The 21545-nt window shown below is 37.5% G+C and overlaps 1 protein-coding gene across 2 annotated transcripts; it reads right to left on the reverse strand.

Moving 5' to 3' along the window:
- Positions 1-15049: 15049 nt before the first annotated feature.
- On the reverse strand, positions 15050-17503 carry LOC130735220 (isoliquiritigenin 2'-O-methyltransferase-like). Of its 2 annotated transcripts, none has more exons than XM_057587297.1 (4): positions 17055-17503; positions 15952-16268; positions 15761-15819; positions 15050-15553 (listed from the first exon to the last, which is right to left on the reverse strand). In XM_057587297.1, the coding sequence occupies exons 1-4, from the start codon at positions 17480-17482 to the stop codon at positions 15254-15256; spliced, it is 1104 nt and encodes a 367-aa protein (XP_057443280.1). In that variant the 5' UTR covers positions 17483-17503; the 3' UTR covers positions 15050-15253. The 2 variants fall into 2 exon arrangements, with proteins under 2 accessions (XP_057443280.1, XP_057443279.1); XM_057587296.1 differs by having other exon boundaries at positions 15761-15825.
- Positions 17504-21545: the final 4042 nt, after the last annotated feature.

The following is a 21545-nucleotide window of genomic DNA, read 5'->3' on the forward strand; positions in this document are numbered from 1 at the left end:
GTCGCCGGAGTAAAGCACGACGTCGAATGATCCTTCTTCACGCATCCCTTTGTGCTGGTCTTCTTAAACCTGCCTCCAGGCATGGGTAATTTCACAGCTTCTAAGGTTGGGGAAGGCTGGGAAGAAGGCAGAAATAGTCGTGACCCAAGCCCCTCACAGCAAGGAGACCTGTGACCATAGGCACCACTGTTCTCCACCGCTCCAAGGACGCCACTCACAGGACTCACACCACGTTGGACGAACGCTGGCGAAGAAACCTCATCTGCAATAGCTACTGAAAAAGCACGAAAACCTGGATCAATTTCAGGGAAGAGGAAGGTTGGCGTAGAAACCTCTTTTGCAATAGCTACTGAAAAATCACGAAAACAAGGATCAATTTCAGGGAAGAGGAAGGCAACAGGGAAACGATCCCCTAGACAACACCCCCTATCAATCCCGAAGCCCATCTCCTCTTCTACAAAGCACAACCCTTTATCTCTGAACGGAACAAGACCCCTTGAAGGTGTAGCATGAGCAGCAAGAGAAACATAGGGTTTATGCTCTTCTTTGGGAAACCTTGCTGGAGCGACTGACAGCAGCATCCCTCCCACCCGAAGCCCATCGAGTGCATCGATTGTAGAATAGGCTTGCTTCCGGGAGAGAAAATGGACGAAGCCAAACCGTGGACCTTTCGAGCACTGGAACTGGCCGCCCCTTCCGATCTCTATCAACCTTATTTCTGTCTCTTCACTGTCGTCATCCAAGGCCAAGATTGGACTGCCCCAGATCTCCTCTGACTCATCTGCTTCCACCTCGTCGACCTTCGCTTCTGATCCGCCTCCAATCGTCGTCGAACCACCTCCAGCCGCCACAGTGGATGCTTAGGTTGAAGAAACCCTAGCAGATTTGTTTTCTTTCTTGCTTTATTCTTTGATTAGAAGAGATTCTAGTCATTTTCATTATGTTTTGTGGTTGCAGTGAATACTGATCTTCCACATCCAGAAGAGAGTGATCATTTGATCTTGTAATCAAGGAAAAGTTTGTGAAAATAATGTTTTTTCTTCAAAGTGTTCTTATGATGTTCTTCCATATTCACTCGAAGATTATTAGAAAGAGCCTTTGATCTTGAAAGCATTGGGACTATGCAAAAATTATGTTTTTCTTCGAATGTTCTTCAAATGTTCTTATGATTTTCAAACAAAACATTTTAGAAAAGAGGTTTTGATCTTATAAAAGAGAAATTTTTTGTTTTTCAAGGTTTTTTGAAGAGGATTTCGAAATTCCAAGGGGTATGGGTATATTATCGCTTATATAGTAATGTTACGTTGTCCGTGTGAATAGAGAGTTTGGAGTGTAACCATTCCCGCCATATCCAAAGTCATCGAGACCCCATCGATTTGAATCCAGGTAAGGGCAGTTCGGCTATGACCTAGAAATCTTGATTGTGATTGATATGTATGATTGTGAAATGTTATGGACATATACATGATAGAAGAACATGCTAGTAAGGGCACTTTGGCCTCGGCCTAGATATCTGTTTGTGATTTTGTATGCCCTGCTATGGAATGTTAGAATGAACATGAGAGTAGGTTTATAAATAATTGTATATGCTAGATATGATATATGATTATTGATAAAATAAATTCTAGTTGTTATTATGAACAAGCCTTATGTGATTAGGATGCTAGCCTGTATTTATTATATGCTTGCAAGTTATGTTTATATAATGTCATGAAGTTCATGGGATGAACATGAAAGGCTTGGGGCTCAGAGGTGATAACTGTCTTGCATGGAATGAGTGTATGACCAAGTGACATGGACTATGCTTGGTGGCCATGACTGGTGACTTGGATAGGGCTAGTTTGTGGCAATCTTTAGGGGATGGACCTGAATGAGGACAAATGTGAAACAACATTGCGTTAGCATGAGCGGCTAACCTCGACCGTGGAGCTGTGGGACAACGTTCATTGGCTGATGTTCAATCTGTGTTCGCTCTCTCTCAACAGTGTTTCATTTCCATGGCTCACGCTCGCGGCCTTCCTACTCTCCACGTGCGGCGGCGACGACTCAAGTAATTTGTTCCACTCCACCCAATTTGTCTTTGTCTTTCTTCTACTCTGACTTTGTGTTCTTCATTCACTGTCACACTCACATTGGCTCTTCACGCAAAAAATCTGACACCAAACAGATAGCATAAGTTTTGTCGACGGTGGAAGAAGCAAAAAGCATCGTTGATTTTGTGGTCTGTTGCTGTGTTTAAAGATGTCCGCCAGAGTTACCAACAACGAGGAAGACAAGCCCATGGATTAGGGTGCACACGTTAACCTCAAGGTCAAGGGCCAGGTTTGTTTCACTTAATTTATAGAGTTATCTCGAAACCTAAAAGTCTTGAAGAATCACTACATCTCATGCAGTGAGCCTGAACCTGAAGATGTCTCTCCCATTGTAAATAAGCCTTAGGAAGATGATGATATGCGTGATGCCAGAGTTGATGAGGAGCATGAGGAGCATGATTTTGAGGAGGAGGAGGACTCTGAGTAGGAGGAGGAGGATCAACAGGGTGGGCATGATCAGGATGAGGATGTTTAGGTGGAGGAGGAGGAGGAGTGTGAGACCCTAAATTTTAAATATAGAATTAAATAAATAAGTTCTTATTCACGATTAGGTTCGATGTATCGTGGAGGAAACCTGAACGAGTGTTAAATGATTTGAATGACTTAATGAAGGAGAAAGTTCAGGAAATGACTAAGAGTAGTACTATAGTCGCTATAAGTCATAGCACGAGCCTTATTTACTTCCGCCTTAGAGCGAAAGCGTTAGTAAAAGGCTAATCTGCTCTTAAAGCACTGTAGAAGTGAAATTCAAAATCTTCTGAGGTATATAATAATTGCTCTTATTCCTTTCCATGACTAGTGTTTCGACACGAAACCCTGGACTATACACACGATCGATTTCATTACTCGGAAGTTTGCCGAAACTAAGATTCTGCCGACTCAAGAACCTTAAAATGAACATTCGATAATGACTTTTTCTATTCGGAGCTTCAAACGAAGTTTCCATATGCATTGACTTATTTCCTTCGATGTTTCCAATCTTTTTTCAGATGAAAGTTTCCTCATCCGACGTCAACTGCAAAAAGTAGTTTTTCGTGTTAAATCGATTTATACCATTATTGAATCGATTACTTTAATTCCAAGAAACTTGTTTTGAGTTCTGGAATTCTGTCGCCAGATTCTTACTTATAATTCACAGAGGAATGTACAGGAAAAATTAGAATCGCGAATTTTTCATTTTCCCGCGTTTTCCATTTCCTACAAATAGCATGAAAAATCAAAATCTTCATCACCATTGCACCTTGAACCCGCGAGCTTGAAGGACGAAGGGGGAGAAGAGAATTTTGTCGTTTCTTGACCGATCGTTGCGCTGTCAGTTGCTATACGTAGGCATCGAGGTATGGATACTACTTCTAACCTCTGATCGTCAATTCTGTTGCTTTTCTACATGCCTTTCTGTGCTCAAAAATTTTGACTTTTTGTAAAACTTTCCAAATAACTCGATTCTTCTTTCTAAACTTCATCCCTACCATTTATACATCACAAATACTCCGCCGATTCTAGCCGGATCGTCGTAGGAATTCAAAACTGTCAAAATACCCATTTTTATGTTGAGCTTTCCCTTTTTGGATAAAAAACTCTCGGCTGAGTTCAGCGTCAGTATTATTAGTTGTCATAAACATTGTTAGTAACAACCTCATCCAATTCATTTTTCAAAATTCCGACTTTGAATTTATGACCTAAAAACCTCTACCAAATTACCTTATTTCATTTTTCGACCCAATAATTTTTCCGAGATTTGTTTTACCCTAAGATTGCCTAGGAATTAAATTAGATCGAAGGAAAAGTTCAGGAAACCCTGTTTCTAGTACTGGCCGAAACTTGTTGAGAATAGGATTGTGAGGAAACTCAAATCCGGGCAATGTTGGCCCTTAGATAACTGTAGCCCTTCGAGTCACCAAAATTTTGGCTTTAGTTTCGTGTCATTCCGAGTTCTGTAGCTCGAATTACGCGTGTTTTAGTGAGCAAAGGTCCTGCAGCCGGGAGTTCCGAGGGTTGTTTTTGATCATGTAGTAAAAGTATTAGAATTTTTTGGGTTGGTTTCATGTGTCTAAGAACTTCGCCAAGAGGTTACACAGTTTGACGTTCGTTGAACAAAATGTTTTGTACAAATCTGAATCGAGTCAAAGCTCACCCATTCGGGGAAACTCTTCCATTCGTGCCTAAATGTCGTACTCTGAAGCTTTTAAAGCTTTGTCTGACGTTAGTTTACACTGTTTAGATTGAATTGACTTGTTTTGACTGAATGTTGTTATGTTTGCTCAAAGGTTCGGGTTTAGTAACCTTGGGAGCAATCAAGGAAGCGAGTGAAGGAACCCCACTGTGTGAAGCTGGAAAACTTAGAGGTGAGGGAAACTTACCTTGCTAGATAACGACTTAGGCGTTGATAACTTCGACTTCGACTTCGACTTTGGCCGTTGTTAATCAATAGAGACGTGTGTCTCCTTTTTCTGGGGCTTCGACCGACATATGTGTTGTTTCTTGATTATTGTTATGATTTTTGATGATTGATTCACATGCTACGTGCTAAGTGGTTAATCATAGGATGTGTTGATTATAGCTATGATTGTTGTTATGTTTGAATATTGAACTGAGCTATATGTCATTATTTCTGCTGAGTTATGATGTTTTGCATATGCTCTATTGAATTGTACTGATTTGAGATAACACATGATTATGTAATTTCAGAGTGTGGGAAAACGTGATGTTATGCCATGCTTATGACGAGGTTTGGGAAATGTTAGCCAGACTCTGACCTGAGGTCTAAGCCAGAACCATTTTAGGATCGAGATCTTCCCGTGGAATTACTTGGGTTTATTGGGATCTTTTGACTTATAGAGTTTTGGAACAAAAGAGAAACAAACTTGACTTCATAAATGAAATTCATAATGCATTAACCAAAGATAGAACACCTTCAAATAGTAATAACAATTTCTTAGAAAGGCTTAGGATCTGAAATGAGTTTGGAAAACGGGAAGTGTCGGTGATCCTAGTGTTGTAACTGGGGCAGTCACTGAGTGCGGATGACACTCCTTGCTCCTTGAGCATTTGGTTCGGTCATCAAGAAGATGAGCCGTTGTGACGATAAGTCACTGAATGTGAGCAACATTCTCTCAAATCGTTGAGCAGTTGTTTGGCCACCGAGATGGTGAGTCAGGGTAACTTGAAAGGTCACTGAGTGTGAGATGCATTCTTTTGCTCGTTGAGCAGTTTGGTTGGCCATCGAGACGGTGAGCCAAAGTGACTAGGAAAGTTACCAAGTGCGACTAGCACCTTTTTGTTTATCTTAGGGTATTGTAGAGACAATGTACTCTAGCTAGTCATGCGTGCCTTGGGGAGGACGATTCGTTGTTTGGCTAACTGATGACCAGGATTTAGTCTTGTTTTTAGGGTCATTTCGTTGTTATTTTTGAGTCTTTTTCTTGTGTCTCATATGTGTTTCATGCATTCTCATGCATTTTTATCATTATTTGTGTTTTTGCTTCATTTTGGTAATTTCATAGTTATATAAGGATTTTTGTTGCATTTTAGGTAAGTTTAGGAGTCTTAGGAAAATTCCACTTGTTTTGGGGCCTTTGTGCTAATAACCCTTTGAGTTTCTTGATATTTTTCCTTGAGATTTGACGAGAATAAGCAGGTGAAAACTAAAGAAAATTGAAGGTCAAGAGGCTTGAAGTCATGAAGAAGGCATTAAAGTGGAGTTAAAATGAAGTTCAAGGGTTTTGGAACGTACAAAGGGCGCTCAGGCGCCCCTGATTGGCGCCTGAGCGCCATTGTGATAGAAGGTTGGGCTGCCAGCATCTAATGTTGGCGGTTGAGCGCCCTGTAGGCAGAAAACTCGCCCCTTTTGCCTATAAATAGGTTTTTAGTTGTTTTCTTTTGTACCTTGCCACATTAGTTCCGATTCATTCCATTTTTACATAAGTTCAGAGGTAGAGGTGCATCTAGGTAATTGAGAGAAGGCTTCCAAGCTTGTAATTCAGGTTCTTAGCCAAGCATGGCTATTAATCTCTCTTCTAATGCTTTGGTTTTCTTGTAAGACTTTTCATCTTTAAGTTATAATCTTAAATTCTTTCCCACATGTTCTTCTTCTTTCCTTGATTCCCATTTTCTGAATTTTCAATCTAAGCTTGTATGCATGCTTGCTTTATGCTTTTCTATAATCAGAACGGAAGTTTGTTATAGATTAGGGAACCGATTTGGGATTGCCCCTTCTATCTTGGCTACTAGGAATAGAGGAAGGGTTGGGGTTTGTTGTCCTGAACTTTATAATCTTTATGCTTCAAACAAATGTCTAAGTACACAAGGAATTGGACTTATCTTTTGGTTTGAAAGAATTATCTATGCGAGGCATCGATTTGTAGTTTCTTAGGCTATAGCATCAAGGAGAAATTCATGAGTTCATGTGCTTAGAATGATGTGCTTGAATTGACTAGTTGAACAAGAACCCAAAACATGTTATTTTCTTAATTGTCTTTTTATTTTCCTTTTTCCTTATTACTACTTCGACATATCTCTTTTTCAATAAAACAAACCTTCATACTCAAGGCTTGAACCGAATTCATTCACTCACAATCCCTGTGGTTCGATATTTAAAACTGGGTGCATTCGTACACTTGCAGATTTCCCAACACTAACCATATTGCATTCATGCATACATTTGTTGGGGAGTGTGCGGCTTTCCGATGGACGATCTCAGATCGGACTTCATCCGAGCGAGATGCTTCAGTGAAGCGAGATGCTTCACAGGAGCGAGCTTCTTCACTAGAGCGAGCTGCTTCATAAAAGCGAGATGCTTTACAGAAGCGAGTTGCTTCATAAGAGCGTGATGCTTTAGCGGAGCGAGATGCTTTGCTTGTCCCATCCATCGAGATGGTGACATTTATCCGTATCATATTTTGTGCATGTCATTGCATTGGCACGCCATGTACCTAACTATATTTGATGATGTGATGATGATATATTTGTTAGTTGTGAAATGTTGATATATTTGTTAGTTGTGAAATGATGATATATTTTGTTAGTTGTGAAATGATGATATATTTGTTAGTTGTGAAATGATGATATATTTGTTTGTTGTGAAATGATGATATGCTATGTATATACACTAGGATAGGCCAAGACGGACCTATTTACGTAAATACCCCCTATTAATAACATGTTGCTTGTATTATCTATTATATTTTGTGAGTTGACCCTCGCGCCTTGCCTTTGTGTGTATGTTTGTGTTTGGGCGATCGTACCCCTGCTGTCAGACGTCCAACAGCTGAGTCGAGATGATTCGTCGCTCGGGGAGGATCTGGAGCGTAATGACTACTACTGAACCTTTCAACGAGGACCCGGACTTCATGCGTGATCAGTTGAGGGTTGATGAAAGGATATTTAATAAAAGAGGTTTTCCTCCACTAACTACTATCAAATCCCTTTCAAGACTCAATCGTAGTATAGTATCGGGTTTTTTCGTTCCACAGGGATTGTGTTGCTACGTATTAATCTCACTAGCTAGACATTGTTTGAACAATTTAACCATGATATGTGTTTTATTTAGATTTAAATAAAGGAAAACGTTGAATAAAGTGATAAAAGAAATTTACGGAGGCAAACAAAGAAGAAAATGTATTTGGAAAATGAGTTCACTTGATTTACAACTTATTCTCAACCAATATACTCTTATCAGATGAAATTAACATTTAAGATGCCGATAAGAGCTATTCACCCACTAATTTCTTAGCTAAGCGAATCTACCCATTAAGAACCTAGCCTTAATCTCTTAAGCCCTAGTAATCATAAAAGGAGAATTATCCACATACCTACTCGATAAGACATTCCCAAGCTCTGTTCCTAACCCAAGAAGTTCATGTCCTAGTGGATAGAATCTCTGACTGTCACTCAAGAAATCCTAATAGTTCCTACTAGATAATCCTATCCTAGAGAGGTGAGTATCCCGAGTTGTCACATGGTATAGATCTATTTTCCAACTCATGATATTCGTACCGAAGAGTTAATGTCTCCTATTGTCACCTAGAAAACCTCAACCCTACCTAAGACATGTCTTTCTTAAGATGACTGATGCAAGAGTGGTTTCTCTCATTAACTAAACTCACACCGACTTTTCAATTGTCATGCAAATCCTAAAAATCATCATATTGGCAAAAGATACATGAACGCGCAAAGAGAATTATTAAACCGAAGACAAAGGTGTTTTTCCCCTTTCTATGAATTAAGCTACATTAACTCATATCAATTTCTCAATCTATTTATGAATTAATATAAACTCTTTAAATTACCAATTAACCAATTGAAGCATTAAACATAGAGAGAAACACCAAATAATGAAAAACCATACTTATAATTGCATAAAGATGTTTTGACTAAGAGTAAAATCAAACTAACATCATTCCAAATACCAAAAGAGAGTCAAAACACAGAAATAGGTAAAGAGAAAAGCAAAACCCAAAATAGAACGGAGTCATGGATGTCCGGAGGAGTTGTCACCTCCTCCATGGCCCTAACACCGGCCCTCATGGGCCTATCCTCCCTCTCCACCAAGAAATTGCCTCCAAAAACCTCTCAAGTGTTTATTAGGTTTAGAAGAAGAGAAAAGATGAAAAAGATCCCCAAAAATAGGTCAAAAACGGAATTTATAGTGAATTTCCGTAATCTGGTACGTTTTGTCATTTCTGGTGCAGAAATTGATCAGCCGTAGTCGCGCGCGCGCACCGTCCACCGTAAGACGGTGCACGCTCACAAATCTGGAATGTTGGTTGCATATCCGGCGAATCTGCGTGTCTGGTGCATGATAAAGGGTGTACTGTGTCGCACCGTAATGTGGCCTCAAGTATCCTGTGCTTTATCATCCTAGTTCCGACACGTGGCGCGATCTCAGAGAAGATGCACGGTAAGTTCGTGAACCTGCGCCACACAGGATTCCAGCCTCTTGAATTCTTTAAAATTTCCGTTTTTCTAATGATTTCTTATTTTTTTCTCCAAATTTTCTCCTAAAATAAAGCAAATAAAAATAAATGAGATAAAAATAAGATAACACCTTAAAATAAACTTATTTATACCTAAATTAAAGTAAATAAATCATAATAATATCTAGAAAATAATATAAAATGTAGAAAAATACTAAAACCAAATAAAAATATTAAAATGCATGAAATAAGCCTAAAGTGTCCTAAAATGACTAAAATATCTTCAATAATATAGTAAAATGCATGCAAATGAACTAGAAAAATAGCCTTAAATCCCGGGTCATCATACCCCTATACTCAACGGCAGCTTGGCCTCAAGCGCAAACGTAAGGTTGCTTGTCCTCAAGCTCAAGAAAAGAATTCAAAGTAAGATGCTAGTAACATATTTTCACAAAAGATACTTGGGATGAGTTCCTCAAAATAGTTCATGCAGATAATCAAGCTTTAAAAACTGAGTAACCTTTAGTAAGTGCAAACAAGAATTATAGAAAATACCAAGATGTGGAGTTTCACATTTTATTCCTAATTCCCCAATCTCATATAATCCACTAATGATGACCAACAGTCTTATTTTATTATGAGCACACACATGTTCTTTCCTTTTCAATTTAGCTTTTTTCCCAACCCTTCACAGTTATTACCAACTCAGGGCGAAATTCTTTTCTTTTATTTAACAAGGTCAGAATATGATTGGGGGTATGCTCAGTGGTGCAAATACTTTCCATTCCCTTACTCACATCCTTTCCCTATTTTTTCATTTTTAGCACTTTAGCTTTACTCTCACATGTGTGCCCCTTTTTTAACCTCACAGCCAAAAAGAGTGTAGACTCAATATTAAGATTAAAAGGAAATCTACATATTTTATGCATTATCCCCACTAACCTGGAATCTTAATAACCTTACTGCACTTTCCCAAAACTCACTCAAGTCTCTATCACCTCACTCTCCACATGTTCCACAAGTTTCACTCACACTAATGCATCAAACACTTTTTATTATAACAACTAGCATCAAACCCAGAACAGATATTAAAAACAACAACAAGCATTATTCAAGCATAAAAAGTGTGAATACCAAGAATCCAAGGCATGTGCATACTAGTGTGTGCAATCGAAATAACTAAATGCTAAATGCATGATCATGAAATTAAATGAGAGATGAGTGGTTTAGTAAAACTCCATGTACTCAGATTAGGTGCAAACTTGAAAGCACCAGGACATGGTCAGTTGGGCCCTCTAACTCTGATTAATTCCTGTAAAATCACGTAGTCCTTGCAAAAACGAGCACACAAATTAAAACACCACAACATAACTCAAATAATTTAATGACACTCTATGACTCAAAATCCTATGCATCAAATCATAAATTCATGACTAATGAACTTAATTCTCATTAAATCCACTAGCTGATTCATCCTAAGTCAGGTTCATAGAATTCTAAACCTCATATCATGTTATAGTTGATCAGGCCACAACAAGCATTTAGCACAAGAACAAATCAATTGAATTGACATATAAGAAACATAACAGAAAAAAAAATGGATACTATAATAATGCTCTAAACAACACCCGGCTAGGTTAACTAATAGAAGCAGAAGCACAATCCCCGGCAACGACGCCAATTTGATGAAAGGATATTTAATAAAGAGGTTTTCCTCCACTAACTACTATCAAATCCCTTTCAAGACTCAATCGTAGTATAGTATCGGGTTTTGTCGTCTCCACAGGGATTGTGTTGCTACGTATTAATCTCACTAGCTAGACATTGTTTGAACAATTTAACCATGATATGTGTTTTATTTAGATTTAAATAAAGGAAAACGCTGAATAAAAGCGATAAAAGAAATTTACGGAGGCAAACAAAGAAGAAAATGTATTTGGAAAAATAGTTCACTTGATTTACAACTTATTCTCAACCAATATACTCTTATCAGATGAAATTAACATTTAAGATGCCGATAAAAGCTATTCACCCACAAAAACGGAATTTATAGTGAATTTTCGTAATCTGGTACGTTTTGTCATTTCTGGTGCAGAAATTGATCAGCCGTAGTGCACGCTCACAAATCTGGAATGTTGGATGCATATCCGGCGAATCTGACGTGTCTGGTGCATGATAAAGGGTGTACCGTGTCGCACCGTAATGTGGCCTCAAGGATCCGGTGCTTTATCATCCTAGTTCCGACACGTGGCGCGATCTCAAAGAAGATGCACGGTAAGTTCGTGAACCTGCGCCACACAGGATTCCAGCCTCTTGAATTCTTTAAAATTTCTGTTTTTTTTTTATGATTTCTTATTTTTTCTCCAAATCTTCTCCTAAAATAAAGCAAATAAAAATAAATGAGATAAAAATAAGATAACACCTTAAAATAAACTTATTTAATCCTAAATTAAAGTAAATAAATCATAATAATATCTAGAAAATAATATAAAATGTAGAAAAATACTAAAACCAAATAAAAATATTAAAATGCATGAAATAAGCCTAAAGTGTCATAGAATGACTAAAATATCTTAAATAATATAGTAAAAGGCATGAAAATGAACTAGAAAAATAGCCTTAAATCCCGGGTCATCAAGGGTCGATGATAGTGGTGTAGGGCATGGGTGTTTTAGAGTCTTGTGACATTAGGAGTTGTGTCGTAGCTCTGATTGTCATTTCTCATTTTGGGGCAAGGTAGGTCCTCGACTTTTAGCTTTTTGTGTGGTTCTCTTTCACGAGGATCATATGGAGTTTTTCGGACGTAGGAGGTCTTGCAGAGGTCGTTTGGGGCTGACTTACTCTTTTGGAGGACTGTGTTTATAAAACTTATGACTCTGACTTTGGCTTGTACTTATTTTCCTGCGGGCGCTACTTTCCGTTACTTTTCCTCACTCGAGGTTACTCGTGACGAGACTTTTTACTTACAGCAGGGGCTGTAAATATATTGTACATTAGTTTATGTTCATCGCATTTGGGTTGAGTCTTTATCTCGATAAGTCTTTCATTTAAAAGAAAATGGAAAAAAAATACATGCTTCTCCGCTTCATTTTGATTTTGAGTTACTAAATAGACCCCCGAAAATCGGGGTGTTACAAGGAGGAGGAGGAGCTATACTTTCCATGGGGGCCTTTTAGGTTGGATTTGCTGGAGAGTTTCAAGACACATGCGACCTATCAAGTTTGGAAGTCTGACACAGAACTAAATGACACACTTCGGGGTGTCTTGAAGAATTACCATCATGGGATTGCTTTCAAGGGGAAGGGGAAAGCACCAGAGCATTTTCATAAATTCATAAAGGGAAGGTTTAAAGCGGCTGGTCTAGAGAGTTTGATGACATGCAACATACGCTCGGTGGATAAGGCCATATTGTCGGTGTTTGTGGAGAGATGGCACCTGGAGACTTCTTCTTTTCATATGTCAATCGGGGAGATGAGTATCACACTGGATGTCGTGGCTTCATTGCAACATATCCCTGTCATGGGGAAGTTCTTTACTCTCCCAAATCAGACTTGTGATGAAGCTATTATTGTATTGGTTAAGAAGCTTGGTGTTACACGTGTTGAGGCTGAAGAAGAGGTCTGGAAGTCCAATGGACTGTATGCTCGTTATACATGGCTCTTTAAGTTGGCTAAGGACATGGCCAAGAAAGGATTGATGAAGAAAGTTGCTAGATCCTTCTTGCTGCAGCTGTTGGGGATGACGATCTTCTCTAGGAAGACAAACAACAAGGTGGAGCTTGCATACTTGCACCAATTTAAGGACCTAGATACAGTTGGGGAGTATGCCTGGGGTGTCATAGCATTAGCTATCTCTATGAGCATTTTAAGGAAGTCAGTAGGACCAGTTGCACTAGTATCGGAGGATACTTTAATTTATTTTAGGTTTGTGACAATCTGTTATTGTATTTCTCTGTTATGACGGTTCAGTTGAATTTAGTTGTATGAAGTCTAACAAGTTGTTGTTTGATTAAAGACATGGATATTTGACCATTTCCCCCTTCGGTGTTTGATAGAAAGCTGAACTCTCGTTATACTGAGAACATGCTCAGGGCATGTCATTGGGTCACATAGAGGAAAAATGTGCTCATCCACCAAAAGAGTCTTGCCTTGGATGATCTTACAACGGGAAATGTGATATGGACACCTTATGAAGATCACAGAGTGCATTCGTCAATTCACGCAGTATTTCTGTACAGTGGGTGGATTCTCGAATCATGCATGGTACGCCCGCACCTGTCGGAGTGTGTGCTCAGGTAGTTCCATTTGGTCCAAGATGTTCCTAATGAATCACTCATTTAGAGACCCACTTATGAGGATATTGATCAAATTTTTTTTGAATTCTCTGTTCATTGCGTAGGTAGTCAGCGTTCTGGAGTTCCGTTGACAACGTCAGCTTACTTGCCATGGTACAAGTTTGTCTCACCCCATTGTGGTCCCTCCTGAAACTAGAACTCATGTAGCAGCGACTCTCATGGTAAGGAACTTAATTTGTGCATGACAATTGTTCAGTTAAAATATGTGGAATTCATGTTATCGCACTTTGCTGTGTAACTCTAACGCACTTTACAGTGTGTTGGTTACATACAGTGCGTTTGCGTCGCTATATAAAATGTGAAAACAGTAAACAAAAACATAAACTTCAAAGTAAGGATCCAGCCACAGATTATTTGATTACATGAACAAGATTTATTTAAAATATACAAAAACAAGTACAATGACCCCTAAACCCTAAACTTGTAACACAAACAAGTACAATGACCCCTAGACCCATTCTACCTCTTCTTCAGGTCCAAGTCCTCCTCTTCTTCAAGTCAATTGACTTTTTCGATCCGGGAGTTGGTGGCTGATGGGGTGGTCCGTTCACTCATATTTATGGGACCAACGTTTTACCAGATCTCATCATATTTAGCTTCTTTACGTACTCCGAATAAGGAAGGATCATCACCCCTACATTAGCTACTTTGGCACTCTGAATCTGAATAGCCGAATTCGGAATGCGCAAAGAAGCTAAGGTTGGGATGATATCCAGAGAACCCCAACCATTATCAACCAAGCAAGAAAACTGCACAAGAAGGACGAAAAGGGGAGAAAAAGACAAGGAGGAACATCTCAATTAGAATGAAAATGAATGAAGAATTGTGTGAGAAGAAGGAGAAATGAACCACTATTTATAAAAGTTGAAATTTCATAAGAAATAACGGTCGAATTAAATGTTTAACATGTGTGTTAATTGTTAGTGGCTGATGCGTTACTAACGCAATTTCAGAGTGTGTCTGCGTCGCACTTAGAAAGTTCGTATGCGTCGCACTTTGAAAGTGTGTCTACTTCGCTCTTCGAAACTGCGTCTGAGTCACACTTTGAAACTACGAGCGAAATATCAACAGGGATGTTTTCGGGTTTCACGAGAAACTGACGGTAAAAATATATGTGAGGGGGTCTGAATAACATTTCCATACTTTCTCTTGGTTACCACCTCAAGCTTAGTTTTTTTTTGTTAAATAAGTTGTTGATTAGTTACCAATAAATTAAAAATAAATGCACCGTACGTGTGTTATGTTCGTTGAAACCCTGTTACGTTGAAATCAAGCTTCCATTACATTGAAACTAATAGTGAAATTGAGAGTGGATCTACGGTTCAAATCGATAGAGGAATCGAGAGTGAATCAGGAGAAACAAGAGCTTCCATTACGTTTCCGAAGAGAGCGGGAATGAGAAACGAGAGATAAAAGTTCTAGAAGAGTGAGAGTGAGTTGAAAGCTCGAGAGATTTATCGTGATCAGAAAAATTATGAAAGGGGGAAAATTCAAAAAATTGCACGAGTAAATTTCAACGTTTTGTAAAACCCGCCCTAATATATTGGAAATTAATTAACGTAGCATGTGGGGTTACTAAAACCTCCGCTAAATAACACTTTTTTTTAGTGCGTGTATCTATTGTTATCAATGACTTCTAATTTCCTGTATTTGTAGCATGATAACAATAAAGGGGAATAAAGTAAAAAAAAACAAAAACAAAGAAAACTATATTACACGTAGCTCCATTATTTCCACTCAAACTTTTTTAATGTTCCTGACAACATACGACAATACAAGTTGCTTCACAGAGAAAACAAGAAAATAACATATCCTGATGGACTTTTTTTCACAAAAATTAACCTACACATATTTAATGAAAAATAAAACGGGTAACCTGATGATAGTAGTTTTTATTTATAAAATTCCATCACTCCTAACGTAGACGAGATACCACTGCACGCAACATGAAATTTGGAAAATCCAGAGCTAGAGCATAAGCTTCGGAATTCATTTTCAGTTCTTTCCTTTCCACCATGTACTAAAAACATGACCATGTCAAAAGCATATGCATACTTTGACATAATGCTCGGGTTTGGAACTTCTGGAATTATACAATCTATAATAATCACCTTTCCACATGTTGGCAAAGCTTTGTAGCAATTTTTTAAAAACATCACACATTCTTCATCGGACCAGTTGTGACATATACGCTGAAATGATAAGAGAAAACCCCAAATTAAAATTTTGTTTCAAATTTTTTCTTATTATCATTAAACTGTGCGGGTTTTCTGAATAGTTTGTTGATTTGGAGAATTTCTCTCCAACCAACAGCGTAAGAAAGAAAAAAAAAAATCATAATAAATTGTTTAAGAATACAAACTTCGTTTTCTTGTAATGTGCATGCATGTTTCACTGACCTTTAGTAAGATGGCATCACCCTTTGGAACACTTTCAAACATTTCTCCTTCAATATGCTCTACCCCTTCAAGCAAAATGAGCATTATTTTTTATATTGGCTAAATGATGATAATTTTCAATTTTTTTGTTGTAAAACTGATCAATTCATTTTTTTGTAAAGCGCATAGATATAGAGGACATACGCAATTACCTAGATGAGGTGGTGCATTTTGAATCACTTGAGGCAAATCAAAATTAATCCCTTTTATTGAAGGGTATTCAGAGATAACTTGTTTTAAGACATGCCCTACTCCACCACCAACATCAACCAATGTTGATACTCCCTCAAATCCTTTATATATTTTGAGGATCTGTTTCATTTCTAACGGACCAGCATGTGCCATTGCTTCATTAAATATATGATTCAACTTTTTATCTTTCTCCATATATGGAAAAGGGGGCAACCCATGAACTTCTTGAAATTGATTATTGTTACGAGGGTCTATAATCGCATCCTTTACATTATCCCTGAAAACGAAACAGCACAAGATCATATTAAATATTTAAAGGGAAAATATTTGGTAAATCACTAATGGTTGTACATGCGAGAGAGAAACGAGAGTAAGAGAGATGAATGATGGTGTAAAAAGGTGTATGTATTGTTAGTTGTCACCAATCATAACCCTATTGAAAGTCCATGATCACTTGTCATACATGGTTAAGGAAAAAGTTCGGTTGGCACCGCAACTGCACTCACACTCAGAAAAAAAAATGAGGAGAAAAAAAATGAAAAATACAACAGGTAACTTGATAGAAAAAGAGCCTTTTTTTTTTCCATCTAATGCGATTGCGGGATTTTGCTCTCTCATATTTTAAAGGACCAATTTTGGTCATAGAATCTTACAATGTGTTACGAAGTTTCTTTGGTAAGAAAGACGTCTAAATTTTAACAGAGTTGGTTTAGGTGGTCTTCATTTAATGACATGTACCTCCAAGTGGATGCTATATAGTTAGCATATATATATATATACCTCATCTTTAATTTCAAAAGAGCAGTAGGTTTAAGGTTTTTCGGAGTTACAAGTGTATAAATGAGTTCCTCCTAAGTAGACTATTAAAATTTGAACATTCTACTAATGTAAATTATAGGACAAAAATCACTATTTTTAAACATTATAGATCCAAATGGCGCTACTGCGAAAGATGTTAGAAAAAGTGCAATTAAGCATTGAAAAATATATTTAAAGATAGAAAGATAAAATAAAATGAAAATGTGTTAGAACATAATGATAAAAAGAGTTTCGACTAAATTACCAAATATATTGATAACCTCGATGAAATAAGGTTAAAGCGGGACCTAAAGAGCCTCCTCCATGGTTATTAAATGCAAAGTATTCACCAACGGGTGAGAGTGCATAAACTTGTTCTCTCGTACCATCATCATTGGTGCGAAGGGAACAAGTTAGAAGAGAATAACTAGCTAGCATAGGTAACATGCGCACAAGCCTTGTAACTAATTCAGAGTGTTTGTAGGGAAGTAGAGAAGCAATTTCAAAGGCAGAAAAGCTTGAACCATATGGGCTTTCCGCTTTAGCTATGATTTCAAACAAGTTGAGATCAACTGCAGCGTTCAGAATTGCAGGAAAGATTCGACTGAAACATAACATCAAAGCAGTGGGGTAAGCATTATCAACCTCTACTACTTCTGTCGGAAGCTGATTTTGTTTGGAATTGGCACTCATTTTTACTAGTTAGTTCTAGTTTCCTACCCACTAGGAAGTTGCTGTTCTTTCTGTAGTTTTGGTGTTCTTTATATAGGCATAATGCCTCTACCATATGATAAAACATTTTTTAATGCTAGTACGTTGAAGAGCCCTACAAATGACGTTTCCTACCTAGTGCCATATTCTTTAATGCTAGTACATTGAAAAGCTGTACAAAATGCATTAATATAAAACTTTATGTATTAAATCATTAAAATGTATCCAAATTAAGTAAAAAGATATTACTCGTTTTGGTCCTTAATAATAATCAGCCAACTGCTTCACACCTCTCTTAAAAAAGTTGGTTAATTGCATTTGATTTGTTCTCATTCATACGGATGAATTTCCAAAATTATCCATAACCAAATTTTCAATGTAAAGACAAGTTTTAGATAGTGAAAATTTAAGAGATTATAATTAATGTGGCCTTTCATAATCAAATAAGGGCAATATTGTCAAAAAATAATTAATATGGTACATAAGTCAATATAATTCTTATTCTTATAAAAAGACTAAAGTACATCCCTCATTTAATACTTATATTAAGGACCGACGAAATCATATTCAAACATAACCGATCAAATAAACAATACAGCCCAAAAAAACTGATGAGCAACTAAACTTATGTCGTGATTGGTGTATACAATATGGAAAATGAATAAAAGAAAGTCATTATCCTCCCCTTGTCCACAGTAACATATCCACGCTCACAAAACTACAACAAATGAGCAACTCGCAGCGGATTGTTTGGAAAATTAGTATTGTTCTAATAATTACTCAAGGAGTAATAATTACATAGTGTTCCAAAATGACAAGTGTGTTGATTTTGCATTGAATGGATTGGAATGAAGTCCCACATAGAAAGTGGAGCAACTTTCCAAAGCATTTATATATCATTAAATGCCAATCATTCAACAAAGAGACAAAGTGAGGATGTAGTGCTACATGTGCATGGTTTGGTGGTCCCAAGCTTTTATGTCACATGTTCCATTCACACCACCCCTCGCCGGTGCGACACCGGCGTGGGCGTGGGCGTAGAGGCGCTAGTGGCGGCTTGTAGACGGCACGACACTTGAGGGCGACTCGGTTGCCGTAACGTCTGTTTGTTTTGGAATTCGAATTTTGCACCTGTTCATGAAGGGTCGCAATTATTCACATATTTGTTGGTAACAGACATAATTCATGAAGGGTCGCAACCTTATGAATTGTTCTGTTTTTGCCTATAAATAGAGTGCGTGTTCAGAATTCAGAACACACAATCTTATCCTCTGTTTTCCAGAAAATACTTCGCTGCTTATCGAGTTTTCATTAGTCTTGTGCAAACTCGAACCAAGGCTGATTATCCTGGGTATTCCTTCATCCAAACTCTAAGACGAAATTCAAAGAGTGCTTGAAATACTTTAAGGAAAGTGATTTCCATCACGATCAAGCCTATTTTTCTAACAAGTATCTGGCGGTCGTTTGGGCTAAACCGCCCCTCTTCGGAAAACTGCGGCAGTTCTAACAGCGGTACAAGAATCGCCGCAATAATTCCTTTTTGTGGCAGTTTGTGTGCATTCTACGGCAGTATGTGTAAATTTTCATTTCATTTTATTTCATTCTTCATTCTGCCGGGGTTGCCCACAAGCACCAAGTTTCCTTGTTTGTTTGTTTTTTTTTCTTTTAGGACGGTTACTAAACTGTTCTAAGTTCCCATTTTTTTTTTATTTCCTTTTACGCCCCCAAATTCCCCTTTATTATTATTTTTTTTTTCATTTTGCGGCGGTTGCAACAACGACCCATTCTCTTTTTATAATGTTTTTTGTTTGTGACGAGCAAACCCCGTTAAGTTCCTTTTTTGTTGACGTATCTGGTTCAACGTGAAATTCTCCGTTCTTTTATCTCCCTATAAATTGCATCCCCTCCTTCGTTTCCTCTCAACCACAACCCTTGTTCTTTATGCACTCCCAAAATCCACAAATCTTAATAGCTTCACTCCTCAACCGTTCCCATTTTCCTCATCCATTGGAGCTCCTCTTCCATGACATTGATGCCGACAAGTATGAACTCGTCGCAGAGGCTCAAGAATTGGGAGTGGATCGATTCTTCCTAGTGAAAAAAGAAAACCTAATGTGGTCCTCTTCTTCCATCCTGCTCACCGCCTGTCGCTCCTCAATGATCCCTTGCCAATTGACGTTGCCCTCTCCGCCTTCATCTCTGAAGTCCTCCCTCTCACTCATTCTTTGATTGATAGTTTGACATTGATCTTATTCTATATTCGCCTAGTAGTTCAACATCCCTAATCTCTGAGTCGGAACCCTGAACCATCTCCTCTATCTCTTAGTGATGATCTCGCCAAGGTAAATTACCCCATCTTGATTTTTTATGTATTATCTGGATACGTTGAAATAAGAGCGTTGAAAATGTGTGCAGTCCAACAATTTTATGGGGGGAGTGTCTCACAAGGTTAGGGGCCAGTAGAGGATCTCGAGAGAGTTTCTAGTGTAGAAACTAGTGCCCTCACGGTCGATGGTGTGTCTGTTCATTCCTACCTCACTAGGTTCCTTTTACCCCACTACATGTTCAACAACAACAAATGTAGTTTGCAAAGATGTCTTTTCTAGGATTTGATTTAATTCATTTTGAATGTTTTTATGTCGTAAATGTGTTCAATTCATCTTTAAATTATAAATTCGTGTCCTACGTACTACATCTGTGCATGACACAAGTTCAATACTAGTTATATCTATTCATTGTGATTCACTAACCGCAATTGGTAGTATCGCACCTACGCTAGTGCGTTCCTTGATCTCCATCTACTTCTCTTGCGGAATTGAGACGTTCGCCTACGACAACTGTGTCATGAGGCTAATGGTCATGCACATTGTCTCATTTGAATTGGTGCTAGTTTGCAGTGTGCTTTTACTATTTTTGAGTCTTCCTCGGACACAAGTTCTTGCCTCTTCTATTTAGGGAGTTTTAGTTGTGTTATTTTCTTACTCATAAAAAGAACAACAATATTGAATATAAGTGTCTTCATTCCATCTCTTTCCATCCAAATTGAGGAGTAATACATGTCATTTTTACGTATTTTAGATATCATTGTAGATACTTATTTGACTTATACGCTCGCATTGTTGATCATTTTATCCCTCAAAGTAGTTGATTTAGGAAATATTAAGCTTTCACATAAAAATAGTGTAAACTTTATTAATTTAGGGGTTAATGTTAAATTATTCTCTGATTTTGTAAGCGAGTTTGATTTTAGTCATTTGCCAGAAAAATAATGTATAATGACAGTGAAAAACAACCAGTAATTATAAAAATAACTACCACTAAATGTCATTTTCCTTCCGAAGAAATAAAATTAAACGTGTTTACAAAATCATAAACTAATTTGATCACTAACCATTAATTTAATGTCATAAATTTTGATATAGAGAAAGTAATTCAAGAAACATCCAAGTTGGAGTAAAGTATAAAAATGGGAGAAGAGTTCAACGCTCAGTGACAGGGTCATAGCGCTAAGGGCTATTTTGGCAGGACAAAGTGATGATTAGAAAAATGAGTGACAAACAAATAATAAAATGTGATAAACAAATTACTTTACCTTGATGGAAAAACTTGCGCACAACACTATATATAAATATAAATATAATTTTTGGAATTCGATTGTAGTGCTAATTGATTATTTGAAAACTAGCTAGAGGCCATGAAAATCAAATGTGCATCATAATAGGTTAAGCGTTATTGTCTATCGCTTATCAACCATTTCTTGCATATTGAAACAAGCCGGCAAATATCAATTTTTTACTATTGATGTCATTTTCCTTTTTTAATTATGAGTAATACTAGATAGACCACTTCATATGTTGGAATATAATTTTTTTTTTCTGTATCTCTATTTTCCAATTACATAAACATCATATATCTCATATATTCTTTCTCCTATCTTTTTTCTATATTTTCCTATAGAGTGTGTACAACTCTCTTTTTTTTCTTTTATAAAAGTCACTTCATAAATTAGACCAAAAAAATAATAATATAACCAAAAAAAAAATAC

Source organism: Lotus japonicus, chromosome 2 (genome assembly GCF_012489685.1).
Source record: "Lotus japonicus ecotype B-129 chromosome 2, LjGifu_v1.2".
NCBI lineage: Eukaryota > Viridiplantae > Streptophyta > Magnoliopsida > Fabales > Fabaceae > Lotus > Lotus japonicus.